The sequence below is a fragment of the Spizellomyces punctatus genome, assembly GCF_000182565.1.
Source record: "Spizellomyces punctatus DAOM BR117 chromosome Unknown supercont1.19, whole genome shotgun sequence".
In the NCBI taxonomy this organism is placed as follows: domain Eukaryota; kingdom Fungi; phylum Chytridiomycota; class Chytridiomycetes; order Spizellomycetales; family Spizellomycetaceae; genus Spizellomyces; species Spizellomyces punctatus.
This window is the reverse complement of record NW_015971555.1, coordinates 73,062-89,465: the sequence shown is the minus strand read 5'-3', so window position 1 is coordinate 89,465 and position 16,404 is coordinate 73,062. Positions and strand designations below refer to the sequence as shown.

At 47.4% G+C, this 16,404-nt stretch overlaps 7 protein-coding genes across 7 annotated transcripts; 3 read left to right on the top strand and 4 right to left on the bottom strand.

Annotated features, from left to right (window-relative positions):
- Positions 1 to 272: 272 nt before the first annotated feature.
- SPPG_08048 (uncharacterized protein) lies at positions 273 to 3,120 on the bottom strand (the record flags this gene model as incomplete). Its single annotated transcript, XM_016756200.1, has 14 exons — positions 3,071 to 3,120; positions 2,708 to 2,985; positions 2,257 to 2,641; positions 2,143 to 2,194; positions 1,947 to 2,076; positions 1,651 to 1,881; positions 1,472 to 1,595; positions 1,327 to 1,402; positions 1,167 to 1,265; positions 923 to 1,111; positions 768 to 858; positions 601 to 699; positions 437 to 535; positions 273 to 404 (listed from the first exon to the last, which is right to left on the bottom strand). Exons 1-14 carry the CDS (start codon positions 3,108 to 3,110, stop codon positions 273 to 275), a joined length of 2,025 nt encoding a protein of 674 aa, XP_016604496.1. The 5' UTR covers positions 3,111 to 3,120.
- Positions 3,121 to 3,496: 376 nt separating this feature from the next.
- On the top strand, positions 3,497 to 4,294 carry SPPG_08047 (negative cofactor 2 transcription regulator complex subunit BUR6). The gene is made up of 4 exons (XM_016756199.1): positions 3,497 to 3,667; positions 3,727 to 3,893; positions 3,956 to 4,126; positions 4,188 to 4,294. Exons 1-4 carry the CDS (start codon positions 3,635 to 3,637, stop codon positions 4,189 to 4,191), a joined length of 375 nt encoding a protein of 124 aa, XP_016604495.1. The 5' UTR covers positions 3,497 to 3,634; the 3' UTR covers positions 4,192 to 4,294.
- Positions 4,295 to 4,351: 57 nt separating this feature from the next.
- SPPG_08046 (uncharacterized protein) lies at positions 4,352 to 6,088 on the bottom strand (the record flags this gene model as incomplete). The annotated part of the gene is made up of 7 exons (XM_016756198.1): positions 4,352 to 4,446; positions 4,514 to 4,721; positions 4,791 to 5,042; positions 5,107 to 5,260; positions 5,338 to 5,420; positions 5,478 to 5,650; positions 5,716 to 6,088. The coding sequence occupies 7 exons, from the start codon at positions 6,086 to 6,088 to the stop codon at positions 4,352 to 4,354; spliced, it is 1,338 nt and encodes a 445-aa protein (XP_016604494.1).
- A 225-nt stretch (positions 6,089 to 6,313) lies between these two features.
- On the bottom strand, positions 6,314 to 7,288 carry SPPG_08045 (uncharacterized protein; the record flags this gene model as incomplete). Its single annotated transcript, XM_016756197.1, has 5 exons — positions 6,314 to 6,370; positions 6,449 to 6,640; positions 6,714 to 6,923; positions 6,989 to 7,120; positions 7,202 to 7,288. The coding sequence occupies 5 exons, from the start codon at positions 7,286 to 7,288 to the stop codon at positions 6,314 to 6,316; spliced, it is 678 nt and encodes a 225-aa protein (XP_016604493.1).
- A 153-nt stretch (positions 7,289 to 7,441) lies between these two features.
- On the top strand, positions 7,442 to 9,196 carry SPPG_08044 (uncharacterized protein). The gene is made up of 2 exons (XM_016756196.1): positions 7,442 to 8,523; positions 8,585 to 9,196. Exons 1-2 carry the CDS (start codon positions 7,498 to 7,500, stop codon positions 9,080 to 9,082), a joined length of 1,524 nt encoding a protein of 507 aa, XP_016604492.1. The 5' UTR covers positions 7,442 to 7,497; the 3' UTR covers positions 9,083 to 9,196.
- On the bottom strand, positions 9,098 to 10,198 carry SPPG_08043 (uncharacterized protein). Its single transcript, XM_016756195.1, has 2 exons — positions 9,615 to 10,198; positions 9,098 to 9,550 (listed from the first exon to the last, which is right to left on the bottom strand). The coding sequence occupies exons 1-2, from the start codon at positions 10,115 to 10,117 to the stop codon at positions 9,232 to 9,234; spliced, it is 822 nt and encodes a 273-aa protein (XP_016604491.1). The 5' UTR covers positions 10,118 to 10,198; the 3' UTR covers positions 9,098 to 9,231.
- Positions 10,199 to 11,277: 1,079 nt separating this feature from the next.
- On the top strand, positions 11,278 to 15,192 carry SPPG_08042 (uncharacterized protein). The gene is made up of 9 exons (XM_016756194.1): positions 11,278 to 11,455; positions 11,541 to 11,849; positions 11,930 to 12,314; positions 12,378 to 13,491; positions 13,552 to 13,694; positions 13,766 to 13,890; positions 13,952 to 14,062; positions 14,122 to 14,251; positions 14,324 to 15,192. The coding sequence occupies exons 2-9, from the start codon at positions 11,622 to 11,624 to the stop codon at positions 14,977 to 14,979; spliced, it is 2,892 nt and encodes a 963-aa protein (XP_016604490.1). The 5' UTR covers positions 11,278 to 11,455; positions 11,541 to 11,621; the 3' UTR covers positions 14,980 to 15,192.
- The last annotated feature ends 1,212 nt before the right edge of the window (positions 15,193 to 16,404 follow it).

The window sequence follows — 16,404 nt, the reverse complement described above, 5'->3', positions numbered from 1 at the left end:
CGTTAATGCCTATCTGTACCCGTCGTTGAACCGCGGTGCGCCAAAAAGTGAAAAACAGACGCCGGTGCACGGTCTTGTTTAACTGGTTTCTAAACGCGTCTGCTAATGCTTTTTGGTAAAACCGAAAACAAACCAGGATATGAACATCACAAAGATTCACATCGACGCTCTTGAAGCACCTACCTGGAAGGTCATCTCGAACATGACGAAACCTCTGCACCCATATCCTAATAACCTTGACCAACAACATCCGCCGGTATCTGGCAATCTGCTTACGAAGCACCCAATGCAAGTGCCATGAACAAAAGTATTTTTCTTGCACGTAGCATTTCAGCCGTGTTTCTAATGCAAATATTTTGGTCCCGATGGCCTGCGTGTCGGACACTCTTTGTCAGCTTCCTCTTCTGGGATAGGGATAAAATGAATGGATACATACCTGTTGAACCTCATTTGCTCGTCGCCATTTCCGCCATGTGTCTTGCAAAAGATGATGCCGTTTCCGTTCAGAAAACATTATTGTTGCCTGTCGGACAACCTTGTGCATTGGTTAGCATGACATGATAAAACCCAAAGCAACCGCAACGCAGACAATCAAAAAACCTTGTTCCTATCCGCCATGTCTTTCCATAAAGTGAAAACGCGACCCCGTTTCCGCTTATCTCGTAACTCGATATACAATCTACAAGTCTTTTTGAGGACCTAATCGAAATAAACTAATTGTATCAAGTTAGGGCCAACAAGTCAAACATTCACAACCTGCAAACAACCTTCATTCGCCGCGTCAACGTTCTCCATCTACGAAATGGACGTTTTACTGCCACTGAAAAGGCATTCTCCTTCACCTCCAACTGATCTCTCCTACAGTTTCCTTGAGTTATCGCCTTGCATAACGCACTGGTCATGTTCAATTAAAATTGCTTACCGATGTCGTGTCCAAGAATTCCATACCCATCGTACCGTCGCCAGCCTACGCCGCCCCGACACAACTCGCGCCATCTCGCGCAAGGACCAATACCGCTTCCACCAGCTAAGAACCCTCTTCATGGACGATTGTCGGTGCCACCAAAGAGACGTTTCAATAAGTTGACGATACGCCGCTCGATCTCTTGTCCTGGGAACAGCTTTAATACATTTCGAAATACCACAGAGTGCGCCACAATACATACCGTTGCAGCCAGTGATCAAAGAAACGTGACATGATCCCAGAATCATGTCGATGTTGGACGGCTTTGAATGCCAGTTTACTGTATCGTGCCGTCGTGCATCTGACCAGTACGACATCATTACGCGGTCAAAGAAGACGTTAAAGCATTTCAGTGTACCCACCCAACTCTCCATTTTGAAAAACAGTCTGAAAGTTTACGCAGCTTATGCCTGGCATCAAAGCGTTGTAGCCTGTGTGCTACAAATCCAAAGGAAAGATGACATGAGAAAAGGTGATGAAAGGAACATCACATGTGGGACCCCATACCATCCTCGAGTGCACGTCGCCAGCTCGTCCACGCTGTTTGCAGTAATGTATTTACATATCTGCTTTCAAGCCACCGTGCGTGTGAGGCCAGGATGACCCTATACCTATAGGCCCCAAGCCATGCCTGGCAACAATCAAGGACATGGCAGACACGATAGCAGTACCACAAGGAGACTTACCCGGAAAGCCTCTGTCTGCAAACTACGACACCTTCTTCTTGTGACCACCGACTCTGCAACTGCAATCCTCCGCCGCTTTGCATACGAATGCTCTGCATGGTGAAACCATCTCAAAAACGTCCGACGAATCAAGGTGCGTGTTTGGAATTCTTGAATCGACGATTGCACACGAGTAACGTTCATTTGAAGGTTATGTAGCGCAGTTTGGGCCAATCTGACATTTCGAGCGTGCTGAGGAACCCATAAAAAAAAAGTTAGGATCAGTTTACTAAAAGGTTTGATTGCGTATCGCGTACCTGACATTGTCTAGTCACTTGAAGCCACCTGCGAAAATATCGCTTGCATGTATGGGTTTGCCATGACCGGAGGGCCACCATCCATTGTGTGACTAGTCGTGTTTTGCGTGATTTCACGGCTTTAGCGTACCTGTCGCAAAACTCTGGTAAACACTTTCCATATATTTTGAGAAGACAAGAAGATTACCCCGCTTACCCATGCCAAGCGTAAAACGCGCGTACCATCATGATTCGTGTGGCCTTGATAGCTTCGATATAAAATAGTTTCGGTTAATTCGAGTCAGTGATTCCATAGATCACTTTTGCGCACCTTTTTCATCTTCAGCTGTTTCTATGGGTACATTCGCCGCGATGCTTTGCAACGAATGATCCAAAATCGTCTCCCGCACGCCCGAGTCTGGGAGTATGGAGCTCATATTAATGCTAGCGCTCACGGGACAAAGTGTTGCATCAGTGCTTTCGCCGTTATGTGTAGGGAGTACGGTTGATGCGGTATTGTGCAAAGAACTGCTATGAAACTGATGTAGAAACGTTTGTGAATGATGTGGGCAGTAGGTGATTGATGACATGTCCAGTGTTGAAGTCCCCGGTGCGCTATGCGATGAGTTTCCTGGACCTGGTGGCTGGAAACTGTCCTCTTGAGGTTCACGCCGTTGAGATTGTCGTATCGATGTTGGGTTATTTTGATGCACTTTCTGATAATCATTGGCACTCCGTTAGCTTGTTGAAATATTGCACGACTCTCCAATTCTTCCTCCGACCTGCTTCAAACTTTGCAGCTTCTTTTTCCAAGACATGCCAGGCCATTCCCTATCCATATGAAGCAATAGCTGTCGAAACTTTTCTCTTTCAGCCATAGCCCGCGGTTCAGCACTTGCTGGGAGAGTGGCCGCAAAGGCCCGCAATACGCATAGCAACTCGGCAGGTCCGGTGTCAGAATGTGAGCGTCTTTTTGACCCATGCTTGTTTTTGGGTGACGGTGTATAACCACCGAGTCGGGAGGAAGCCAAATGGATAACGCGCTCGACAACAGTTAAATCTGGAGCGACCAAGAGAAATGTCACTTTAAAATCCACAGTGTATGCGCGGAAACTTCACAAATGCCCTTCTCTCAAGAAACTCACCACTCTCTTTTACTGTATTCCAGAAATCTGACGCTGTCATCTCACTGAATTTCAACCGTCTACGCTGAACGCGGTGCTGCGCAAAGGGCTGGCAATAGCACGTGATTTCGTGACTAAGGGCTGACCAAGCAAACCCTTTCAGGCCGATCGCTTCTCGTACCTGCAAACTGCTCGGTTAGTGCTTGCAGCCCAAAATGCCAGAATTCTCCCACCGTCAAAACCCGCAAAATGTCTGATTCAAAAATCGCTAAAGAGACCTTTGAGAGTCGTTCTAACAAACTTCACAAAATTCTTATCGAACGGCACAAGCGGCTGCTTTGTTTATTTTCATAGTCATTTGTTTATCTTCCAATGATGCCACCCCGTTATGACGGTCACATGATCTCAATTCCGCTTAGCTACTGCTGTCCAGGATGCTCTCTTTTAAGCTCAGCTCGTTCAGCAACATTCCCAGATCGCCGACACATTGCCCTACTTTTCTCTGCTGCTGTCTTCCCGCATCCTACGTGTCCACGACATTCTGCACATTGACTTTAACGGAATCCGAAATCAGACTGCGCCAACATGCAAAAGCGCTACAAGACGAAATTCCCTGTGGTAAGTTATCCATTGCGGAGTGTCCGTGCATGTCACCTATTGAATCGTGACCAAAACAGGCCCGCATCAAGAAAATCATGCGACTAGATGAAGAAGTGGGAAAAGTTGCACAAGCGACACCTATTCTCATATCAAAAGCTCTCGAACTGTTTATGCAATCACTTATCGACGAGGCATGTAAGGAAGCGCGCGGGAGGTCGGCGAAGAAATTGACAACAGTGCATTTGTAAGCTTCATGGCGATGCTTAACGAACTTAGTAAAGTTGGTTTACTAATCTGAGGTTGCAGGAAGCGAACCATCATGGACGTCGAAAAGTTTGACTTTTTGAGAGATCTGGTCGAAGGCCTGCCAGACCCGTCAGAGACTGCTACGGAGGTCAAGGCGGAGGGAGAGGACAGCAAGGGACGGAGTCGAGGGAAAAATAAAGCGGGAAAAGGGGGTAGTGCTGGAGCCCAAGGGTAGGTGGAATCCATTCGATTTTTCGCCTTTCACGAACCTGACAGCTCCGCTCCCCTACAGATGATCGTAGACACTTTTTTAGACGAACGCAGTGTGCGTGATGTACAGTTTTATATCTTTAGCATGAATCCAAAATACATTTGCAAAGCTATGTGGATGCTCCCTGTAACCTATACGACAGCAAACCTATGGACAACAATGTAATACTTGGGGGGATAACCTAATTACCAGTCCCTCTGCTCTGGAGCTCTCCATTCCACACCCAATAGTCGAAAGATATCTTCCTCCGATGAGATGCGCACCGGGGGTCCGACAGCGCCTGATGGACGACTAAGAGTTTATAGATGCTACATACCATCAAAAACAAACCTGGCTTTTGATCGTACCTGTTTTCTTATCCTTTGTTCTCAGAGAATATTCACTCAACGTATACCCCTGTTCAATGGCGAGCGCCCTTATCCATCGATTGAACTGATCCGAGCCAGTCGAGTGGAACACTGCGGGCCAGTACATGTCAATAGGGCTAAGGCGAATATCAATACGACGGTGAATGTGCGGCTCTGTATTTGGGACGTCTGGGAGCTTGCATACTCCCTAGGTAGCATGAAGTGACGAATTCAGCACATGATTTTTCAAAGCGCATGCTGAGCGTGGGCGCCTCACCATGTACTTCACGTCACCGAGGGAGATGTCATCAGTCAAATATCCCTTCTCATGTAATCGCGATATAACAAGCTGCAGAAGAACATTGTGATTGCTGTTGGATGCTTCGTTGGATGAGGAGCTTGTAGTAAACTCTGGATGTGTCAACAACACATCAATATCGCCACAAGTCTCTTGTCCTCTTCGATAACTTCCTGCGATGGTGACCACAAACCGGTCGTCGATATCCTCGAGCACATCTTTGATGATGGCCTGCAAAGTATATGTCGATGAGTGGTCACTTGCAGAACGTTTTGGAGATTTGAATGGAGTCTACCTGCCATCTATCCATTTCAGCTCGGGGAATCCGCTTTTCAAACTCGTTAAAGTATTTCATTCCGATCTTCTGATGACGTGTGAGCGGACGGTGCAGAAGATCGGAGATGGACCGAACTCCGAGCTCATCATAAAACTTTGCAGCTGCTGATGGCCTAATCGTGAATGGCGGATCACCCTTGTCAGGAAAGGGACTCCTGGTCGAAAAACACCTGGATCACTCCGATCTTACCCAATCCCGCTAACTCTCATCAGCGTATTGATCGTTTGCAATCGCTGGTCGTTGGCTTCATTTTGCACCCTCTCTGATGTCCCCTGAGCTCCAAAGTTAGCCCACATAACCAAGATTCAAAGACCATAAAGAATACTGACTGTCTCAATGATTTCCTGGACCAGCTTTGCTATGGACTCCCCAACCCCCGGAAGACCCTGAGCCTCTTTTCCAGATACTAGGGGCTTGGGATATGCAGAAATGGATAAAATGGCTTTTGAATAGGCCTGGGATTTCCATGGATTACCGATGTTCTTCTCGGTTTTGCTCAGTTCTGAAAAAGAATGTCACTGATTGTTGATTGGATTGTATCTAGACTCTGAAGGGGAGAATACAAACCACTTAGTATATCCGTAATCCTTTTATTATAGTTCTTTTTTGAGGGGTCGATCGGTATCAGCGGAGTGTGCTTCTTGTGGGGCGTAGGGGTCTTTGCATCTTTCTTTGTTCCCTTCCTGACAGATTTGATAGCGGAAGGTGGTAACACTGTAGACAGTGCTGCTGCAGTCGATTTTGAACTCGTCTGCTGTCTACTAGGAGGAGGAGATGTTCGTCGCACCTTCCGAGGTGACAGGAGCCAGCCACTGGGGAGCGTACTCTGTTTTGACGTCGCTGACGGCATGGCGATCTCTAGTGAGTGTAGCGAGCGTGTGAGGATAAGCCGGTCGGTCAGATGACCCGGGAAGCGACGGAGAGTAGATAACCAGCTCATTCACAGATGTGTGTGATTGAGTGAATGCCCAAGCCGAAAGGGAAGGGAAAGTAGGGAAAATGGGCAGTTTATAAAACGTCAAGGTGCATCAAGAGTTGAGTCACGCGTCGTTTGACAGCTGAGGTAAACTAAAATACGATGCTATAACCTGATTGAAACAGTACTTTGAGCGGTTTCACGGATGCTAATGCTAATAACTATCTGCCTATGGTATCGAAGAATTGTCTATCTGGAAGCCATGTCCTTTGTGCCCAAGGCGGTATCCCAACATTGCACCTCAAACTGCACAGGGAAAAGCAAATAATTATTACCTCGAAATTAGGCAATCGTCATTTTCTCCAAGGATGAACTGCAACCCACCTCAACCACGGTTCTAAAAGCGTCTTCAATCTCGGGGGTGATCTCGGGGGTCGCATCATTGGCAATTGTCTCAAGCCACCCGACAAACTTTGCAAAATCAGCGTTTGCCCAGTGCTTTATAAACCTATCGTACTTATTAGGTCGATTCAAGGGCACCAGTTCCGCCGCATAGGACCATGAGTCAAGGTATACCTACAGGATTGGTCACAGGTTAAAATGCACCAGAACTTAGATCACTCGAAAACCAACACGATTTGACAGAGACTTTCTCAACTGCCCACAATGTAATCAAGACTTCCGGAAACGATGATTCATTGGCAACCTTGATGAGGTAGTCAATGTATTTTCTGAAAGTTTCACCGAGTGAGTCGTCAGTGTATCCGAGTTTGATGTTCATTGATGACGCCTGATCTCTAAAGAACAAGGCTTCCTTGCTAATTTCCCCGAGTGCCGAGAGAAACCCTTTAGTCAGTCCCTTCATGTTCGGTGAACGTTAGCCCGTCGCCGCTGCAGTACGAACTGGAGATGCTGTCGCCGTACCTCGGCGGTTTCGGGTGATGCGTCAGATGGGACGCGACTTAGGACAATACTCAAAAACTTCAAGTATGCGACAACAAAATGAAAGTCCTGAATGAGCCATTTTTCAAATGCCTCGTCTGCTGTGCTGTCTGCCTTTGATGCAAGCAAGGATATATTATTTGGGGCGTAAGTCAATACCTGAGTTTTCAATACATGCCAAGAGGTCCCACATACCACCCGCTTTAGAAAGACATGATTGACTGCATCCTTATAGCGGTCAGAATACTTTTGCAACAACCGGTTGCAGGTGTTGGATGACATTGTTCAAAAACAGATGGTGGCAGGAAAACGATCAAGCGTGTGCACTCAATCGTGGCGCCAGATGAGAGATCCAATGCACATTCCATCCACACAAACCAATAAGCGGAGTAGTAATTTAACCGGACTGTGATGTCAAACCACCACTGGAATCTCCGCTCTGGACGTTGTTTCTGCCCCCCAGGAATGGGGTTGACTTTCATCTCATCCGCATGAGTGTTGCATCCGCCAGAGCATTTTCTGTTTTTAATAGGCATAAGCATCTTTGTTTTCAAAAAGCATCCTTTGTATTTTCTAGATCTCTTGTTATATCGTCACACACTATGTCTGAAGTGAAGCTCATCGAAGAGTCTCAACCTTCTGGAGATGCCACTTCCAGCAGTGCTTCAAGCACACTCAATAACACACTCAGCAACTCCATCACTTCGGGGTCCGGCCAGTCCCTGACTTCAAAGGAGACTATAGTTGCGCAGCGTCCATGGTTCAAGCGGTTATTTCCTCACTTGCCGGACTACTTGGGTCCATACCCAGTTGGCGTGCACGACATTGAAACCCCGCCGAATTCTGCCAAGAATACGAAAGGAGTGCTTATCCGATTATATTATCCGACCACATTGGCAGCAACAAAAGCGCATAGCCGGGCCAAGTGGTTGCCAAAGGGAACGATGTACTCGGTCGGTTACGGAAGCTTTTCAAAACTCCCTACAATACTTGCGTTGGCTTTTATTTATCCTTTGTTGGCGGGCGTCAAAACACCGGGGTATCTAAATGCTCCTTTGCGGCATGCTGGTAAGGGCGATGACACCTCCCCGCCATTGCCCACTCGACTTCCGTGTATGATCTTCTCTCACGGCCTGGGCGGCATGCGAACAACATATTCTACCTTTTGCGGTAATATTGCTTCCCAGGGCTTCATTGTTGCGGCGATTGAGCACCGTGATGGGTCTGCGGCGGTCGCATCCCGAAACGCGTATAAAGAGAAGATACGCTACAGAAACCCCAATAATGACGATCGGAAGCCAGGAGAGACGGTAGACGAGTACCTGTTACGCTTCAGACGAAGTCAGGTGGAGTTTAAGGCCGGAGAAGTGAAGGAGGTCATGCAACTGTTGAGGGACTTGGACGCCGGTGCGGCTATTGAGAATTTGATGGGAACGAAGCGGACAGCGGGATTTGAGGGACAGTTCACAGGACGATTTGATTTTGACAATTGGGTGATGTCGGGACACTCCTTTGGGGTAAGAGACAAGTGCTCGGGTACAGCTTTAGACCACAACTAACGGCTCCGTGATATTCAAGGGTGCAACCTGTCTGACGGCTCTTCAAGATCCTAGCAATCCCTTCAAATGTGGAATTGCCTTGGATCCTTGGATGCATGCAGTGTCCGATGCGCGCCATGTCGACAAACCCTTCATATCCGTTCAGTCGGAAAACTTTCAATGGAAGATCAACCTTGATCCTCTAGCGAATATGTTCTCTCACACCGAATGCTCCTCAAAATCCCGATTCGGTGTTCTTCGCGGCACAGCTCATCAGGACCTGTCGGATTTTCCTCCTCTCTTCCCAGGAGTGATGAAGAGAATAAAACTATCTGGGGCAGGGGATCCGATCCGTGCGTTGCAATTGTACCATGAGTGGCATATGCAGTTTTTGAAGGAAGAGCTTGAGACCGAGGTGCCATTTGGAGATTATCCAGGCTTTGAGAAGGAAAGCAAGGATAGGCCAAAGGAAATTGTGGAAGGGAAAGAGGCGTTTGATATGTTGTATGCATCCATTCGCCATGATTGGGGTCGATAGGGGAAACGATCCAGATTGTACTTAATCGTTATATATATATATATATATATATATCTATATGACATCTTATTATATTGGAACATAGATTGTATGAATCTAAACGAGTAACTACAAAAGCACTCACTAGACGTGAGAGTTCTATCTATCCTTTAAAACGTGAATGCGCCCAAAATGCCCATCATTATCGCACCAAAGGCGCCTCTAAGAGAGTGACCGGCATCTGATTTCGCGTTTGCGGTTGTAGACGGCGTGGAGGTGGCGGTTCCAGTAGCAGTCGATGCTGGCACTGGCTGTGTAATCGTGCCAGAGGGGAGTGTTGTACCGTTGATTGACGGGAGAGGTTGGTCCACTGCTCCTGCAGCTAGGACACAAATACTCTTTGCAGGCTGACCCTGGATCATGGGCCCTCCACAGTTTGCGAGATATGTCTCTGCCTTGGCAGACGGGCAGTCACTACATTGATCGTCACTATTGGGAAGGAAAATATGTTAAGCCAGGTATTCAAGTGTGCCAACAAAGGCCATCAACTTACTTGCACCACTGGACAACACCTGCGGCACTGTTACAAGCTGCCTTGAAATACATGCCAGGTTCCATAACGTAACATTTTCCATCTGCAGCGTACATGGTTTGCGTAATGACTACCTCCCCATTCCCTAGCGCACATCCATTCGCTTGATTGTACTGGTTCACAGTCAGATAGTTCGCGTTGGGGATCTTATTTCCTTGGCCGGCGGGAGGGAAGTACGGCGCATCACTGACTTGTGAGTTTTGTTTTACGTCGTCGCAGCCTGTTCCCTCGGAGGAAGGCACCTTTGCGTTGGTGGATTTATTCTCACACACTTGGTTGATAGGAACAGGAGTTTGCACCGCAGGGCAGGCTGCGTGCGGCGAGTAGACGTGCGTTTGATAGCCAACATTGGTGCTACAGGTGTTGTCGGTGTAGTAGATCCTGCGTGCCCAAGATCCTTGAGCATGTGCAAGAGGTGCTGAGAAGGCGAGAGCGGAAATGAGGAGGAGAGTTTTGCTGGACATGGTTGACAGATGCGGTGTTTGAATGTCGGAGTGAGAAATACTTTTGGGAAGACGAGGGCGTGACCGTTTTGAAAAGCGGCCAAACGGCGTGTTTTGTAGGGGGAGGCTTGGACATTATTTTTAATTTCCTTTTGCTAACCCCACGATCAGAACAACCCTTGGGATCGGCTCTTGGTAATAAGCGAGTAATCATCTTTACTCCATGTGAACCTATCATGCTTGTCGTATTTTGATTCTGAGATTTGTACCCGATCGTGAGGGATGCATCTCATTATGTCACAGCAAGAGGCATTGTGGTTTTGGGCACGGCGGCAGCAAATTGGAGAAAGACTGATGCTCCCAGGTCAACCTATGGCCATCACAATCTGCAAATGTCTTTGATCTCGCCAGTTATATGAATGCAAGAGCCCATTCAGTTGGTTTACCCAAAGCAAGGTGTATGTGTATTGTAGCCATCCAACCTGATGGTTCTCAGAGAGTTGTCTAAGAGCCTTCTTCATCTGTGTTCTTCGCGTCTTAGCGATAATGCGACGACTGTACCCATCACAAAGTATTACAATGCACTGGGTACACGAGGCAGCCGTAACAGAGATATGATCAGGATGATAACAAAGGACGCCAGACAAAAGGTAATAGAAACTCTAAGCGCATGATAGCCATGCTCTTGAATCTAGTAGAGGATAGACAGCGAAAGAAACAAGTGCGTTTTCGCTTATTGGCTCCAGCGCTCTATCAACCTATGAAAATCCCTAATGCAGTTGTTTGAGATAGACAATGAAATCACCCAGATTACACTGAAAACTCCTTGTCGCAACCTGCATATCCTTCCATAGCGATACTCACGTATCCAAAACCGTTGCAAATGGAAATCCCATCAAGAGGCATACATTCCATAACCAAAAGTTATTCGTTACTTGAGTGTAAAAGCATCCCAACTTCCTGCGACTGGAATCCTTTCCTGTACCCATCTTTTGCCTGCCATGCGTGTCCGTTACAAAAAAAAAAAAAAACCATGCCATCACCGCTGTGTGTTTTACTTATCTCCATCCACTGATACTCTTATTATCAAAAGTCCCTTTATTAGAACATTAATGTGGATCCAATCATCAAATGCAACGTGACTTGTCTCCCAACTATTTTCGCAGCCGCTTTCAATGGGAAACCTTTTTCTTTGTTGGTTTGCTGTCGAAAATCGCTTCGTGTTCGGTTGACAGGCATTGTCTGCTGATTGACGGCGCTGCACTTGGTAGCATTCTTTGTTGCCTTGCGCTACTTGAAAGTGTGGGACTACCGTGCACTCTGAAAAGCATAACGACGCGCAGAAAAGGGAGACCCGAGGTACGTCTCCCACGAACATTGAAAAGCAACGGTACAAGCCAAACCCAACCCGGATCACTGATCTACTTGTCCTGATCAAATTTAGGAATCCTAGTCTCAATTTCTGTAGACCAACAAAACTGTACATACGAGACTTGTCAACAGGTGTTCGTCGCCATCGCCCGGAATGCAAACCTCACCTCTCTCGCCGTCTTTTGTCCCAGCGGAAACATCTTTCTGCCCCGGTCCGTACGTCTTGAGCGGGAGGATTGCACCTTGCTTGCTTGACACAATAACGTCGGCTATACTGTTGGCGTTTATTGTTGTCGCTGGATCTGTCTGGTACTTTGGCGTATTGAGAGATGCTCGTTCGAGTTCAGGAGAGCGGCAGCGTTTGTTGCAGCAGGATGGGCAGGTGGGTTGCGCTGCTCATGTTATCCTATTTATTAGATTCTTGCAACATATATGGCCGTGTAACCTGCCTTATTTATTTAGGCTGCGGAGCAAGCGGAACGTAGCCACGAATCGCACGCGACCAGATCCTTGAGTTCCATCATTGCAAGGATAATTTCACCACTCGTCCTTCTTACGTTTTTGATCAACCTTGGTCTCGACTTTTATCGAGCAACCCATCCGGAAGTGCCCACCACCATCATTCAAGATTTGTCCGCGCGCACTGTCGCCGATGTCCTGGCTTCGTTTGCTTGGCTGATAGCGTCAACATTTGTGTTCTTTGCAGCGACGCTGGACAGAAACGAGTGGCATGAAATGCCGAGAGATCGTGTGCCGATGCCTGTCAAACAATTTTGGATACTGGCCTTTATCGTGGAGACTGTCCAGCTTTACCAGTGGATTGTCGCTATGACTCATCCGCTAGATGGTATGGACGAAGTAACATGCTGAAGATGTGTACGGTCGACTAATTGGTGTATTTCCACAATAGAAGTGACCATGCTTGACGCAACTCTAGACATAACATATTTCATCATTTTCGTCATGCGCTTCGCGTTGCTATTGGGTCTTATTATCACCCTCCTGGTCGGCAGAATGTCTCCTAATCAACGCGCTAGCGATGTCGAATCTGTCCAGACAGTACCGGCAACAAACACACCTGCGAGTACTTCAACCTGGCAAGACACCTGGAGGAAGGTTGGCAAGTTAATGCCTTTCCTTTGGCCCAAACCCTTGCACTTGCAATTCCTGGTGATTTTTTGTTTCGTTCTGCTCGCACTGGGCCGAGTCGTTAACGTGCTGGTGCCTCTGCAATATAAACGAGTCGTTGACGACCTTACGCCGAATGGGGAAACTGATCCAAACAAGCGGCGTCCGTACTTTTGCTGGGGTGCCATTCTTCTGTATACCGCCTTCCGGTTTTTGCAAGGTGGCGTGGGTTTACTCTCCTCCCTACAGTACTTCCTCTGGATTCCTGTTGGACAATACACTACTCGGGAAGTGTCCGTGCGAATGCTGGAGCACCTTCATTCGCTGTCCCTTCAATTCCATATAAACCGCAAGACAGGAGAGGTACTGCGAGTCATGGACCGCGGAACGTCATCTATCGGTTCTCTCTTGTCTTACCTCGCATTTAACATTCTACCTGTATTTGTCGACATTGGACTTGCTGTAATAGTCTTTCTGATCACGTTTGACTGGGCAATCGCCATGATCGTTTTTGTGACGATGGTCCTGTATATCGCCTGCACTATATGGATTACCGAATGGCGAACCAAGTTCCGTCGGGAGATGAATGACCTTGATAGTGCTTCCCGAGCCAAAGCTGTCGATTCGCTGCTAAACTTTGAAACTGTCAAGTACTACAACAACGAGGCTTGGGAAGTCAATGCGTATGATGAGGCAATCCGTCGTTTTCAAGCGGCCGACTGGAAAAGCAGCGCGAGTCTGAATGTCCTCAACACTGCGCAGAATTTGGTTATTACTCTTGGCTTGTTGACGGGACTATTACTCTGCGGAAAGCGGGTTGCGGATGGGCAATTGACTGTTGGTGACTTTGTGGCCTTTTTGACCTACTTGCTGCAACTATACCAACCTTTGAACTGGTACGTGGATGTTTGACAGAGTGCATGTAGGGACGGGGAATAATCCACCATGCGTTGCAGGTTTGGTACATACTACCGCGTCATTCAACAGAACTTTATTGATATGGAGAAGATGTTGGATTTATTTGAAGAGGGTAAATCTATTAAAGATGCACCAAACGCCAGGGACTTGGCAGTCCGCCAAGGAGGGAAAATCGTATTCGGTATGTATTTTGCTGTGGGCGTTCTGCTAGGGCTCTTTCTAAATTTTTTCTAAACCATTTAAATTTAATAGAGGACGTTGCTTTTGCGTATGATCCACGACAGCCGGCACTAAAAAGCGTGTCTTTCGAGGCACCACCTGGAAAGACTGTCGCGCTTGTGGGACCTTCAGGGGGTGGGAAGAGTACCATTTTCCGGGTAGGTTCAGCACGCCTTTCATTACTTCAACGCAACAGACGGTTGATATTTGGGCACACAGCTTCTCTTCCGATTTTATGACCTGCAAAGTGGATCCATTAAGGTCGACGGGCAAGATATTCGTAACGTAAAACAGGCGTCCCTGCGAAGTCACATAGGAGTTGTCCCTCAGGTACCGAACCCAAGCAACAGTTATGTACATGACCTCCCCCTTATTGAGATCTGATTTAGGATACGGTGCTCTTCAACGACACGGTTCGATACAATATACGATACGGAAACATCAATGCTACCGATGAGGAAGTTGTAGCGGCGGCAAAGGCGGCGCAGATTCATGACCGGATTATGTCGTTTCCTGATGGTAAATCCAAGCTTAATATATCACGACAGGAAAAAGGTACTAATATGGTCTGTTGGTTCCTTTGCCTTTCAGGGTACGAGACAAAGGTTGGTGAGCGTGGTTTGCGGCTCAGTGGTGGGGAAAAGCAGCGTATTGCAATCGCGCGAACCATTTTGAAGAATCCTTCGATTATTTTACTGGATGAGGCAACGTCAGCACTGGACAACACTACAGAAAGACTCATTCAGGATTCATTGCGCACTCTTTCAACAAATCGAACAACTCTGGTCATTGCACATCGACTCAGCACCATTGTGGATGCAGATCTGATTCTGGTCTTAAAAGACGGACAGATCGTTGAACGGGGTACCCATACCGACCTACTGGAGCGCGGAGCAGAAGCTGTAAGGCGACAGGCGGCGAAAGCCGCTGCGGGAGCTATTAACGGAGCCTTGGAAGACAAAGGAGAAGGGACCTATTATATAATGTGGATGCGACAACTAGGCGAAGAGAAGGAGAAGGCTGCGGCGGCTGCTGCTGCTGCCGCCGCCGCTAGGGACTCTGCTATTGGCCATGGGGTTGGAAAACGACGAGGGAATGGCGACACACCAGCAGCGAATGTCATACCGGGTGGCGTGATGCCTGTTCATGGTTACCATGGCGCATACCAGCACGGCCCTAACGTTGGTGGGAATACGGGTACCGCCAGTGGTGCGGCTAGCCCCCCGGCAGTGAAAAAGCAACAGTGATACGGTGTTGGGGCTTCATTGGGCAGTATAAACTTGTACGTACGAGGCACTAATAATTGGAACGAGAGGGGAAAGGGAATTGTTCTATGTTGCTTGTTCCTTCCCTTTAATGTACAATATTGTTTTTAGTCAGCGGACAAACTTGTTACGGCCAGTCAGTCCGGATATTTGGTCCAATATGCCAAGTGTTTAAGAAGAAGCTGATTACACACATTGCTGGGCAGAATTAGCACAGCCCGTATCGACCAAATGCTGGCTACACATGTGTGAACCGATGCGTGCAACGCACTTGACAGAAGAGACCCGAAGAATACAGAAGATACAGTCTCTTATTACTTACATTATATGGAAGTATAATTGAGATCAAACCACTGCTCAGCTTGTTCGGTGAATAAGTCCATAGGAGTTGTAAGCTGGGACCCCTTCATACCACCGTGTAGGTGTGCCCAAAACGTCGACTGTCGTATTTGCATGACGGAGAGAGCACCACTTTTGTCGAGTTATTTGTTTACCGTGGATTAAACTCCTTGATGGTTGTTGTCGTCCCACCCGTACACTGCAAGTCGTTTGCACTGTTTGATGTCGTCGCCGTTTATTGACAGGTTACTGTCTCGTTCGTCTTTCTCTCGTCCTTGACTCTTGCCCTTGAATTTACATGAAGGGAGCCCTACTTATGTCGAGTTATTTGGTGGTCGTGGCTCAGGCGGACCGATTAAATAAGTGGCCATAAGTGGTGCTCCCTTCGTGGACACTCAGGGGCAAGAGCCAAACAAGAGAAAAGACAAGCGAAAAGAAAACTGTCAGTAAACGTACTGGGACGAGTAGGTACCGGAAGCTATGGTTACCTTTACCTACCAAGCATAATTTTGTCAACGGTTTTGGATCGACTTTGTCAACGAACAGCTAACAGGAACGGAATACGGTGTCCGGTCTGTTTGATGTAGCCGTCGTTGGCTGAACGGTTAACCTCTCCTACTTAACCGATGGGATTACGACCTAATGGTTGACGGAAAACGCAAAGGAGGGTTAGATCCTAAGATGAAACAGAACGTTCTAAACGACCACCAGCAGGAACTCTCGTAGTAAATCCATAGCCGCGGGTTCTTGTCTTTCCTTTCGACCCCAAGCCAGGAATGATCGATCGATCACTCGTTCGGAGTCCTTGTCAAAGTATTCGTGGTTAAGAACGGAGCGAGGTAGTTGGTTCTTAAAGACGAGTATTTCGATAAGGACTCAGAGAAAGTCACAAAGCGTTCCTTTATGGCATGGATCGACCAAAGAACAAAAATCTTCCGGCCATGGACCTGATAGCGGCAAGATGCTCAACTTACCAAACTTTGAACGACTAAAACTGGATTCAGCCAAGCTATTTCTGTTCTGGTCTGCGGTGAACAACAAGCTACGAGCAGAGTTGCAATCTCATTT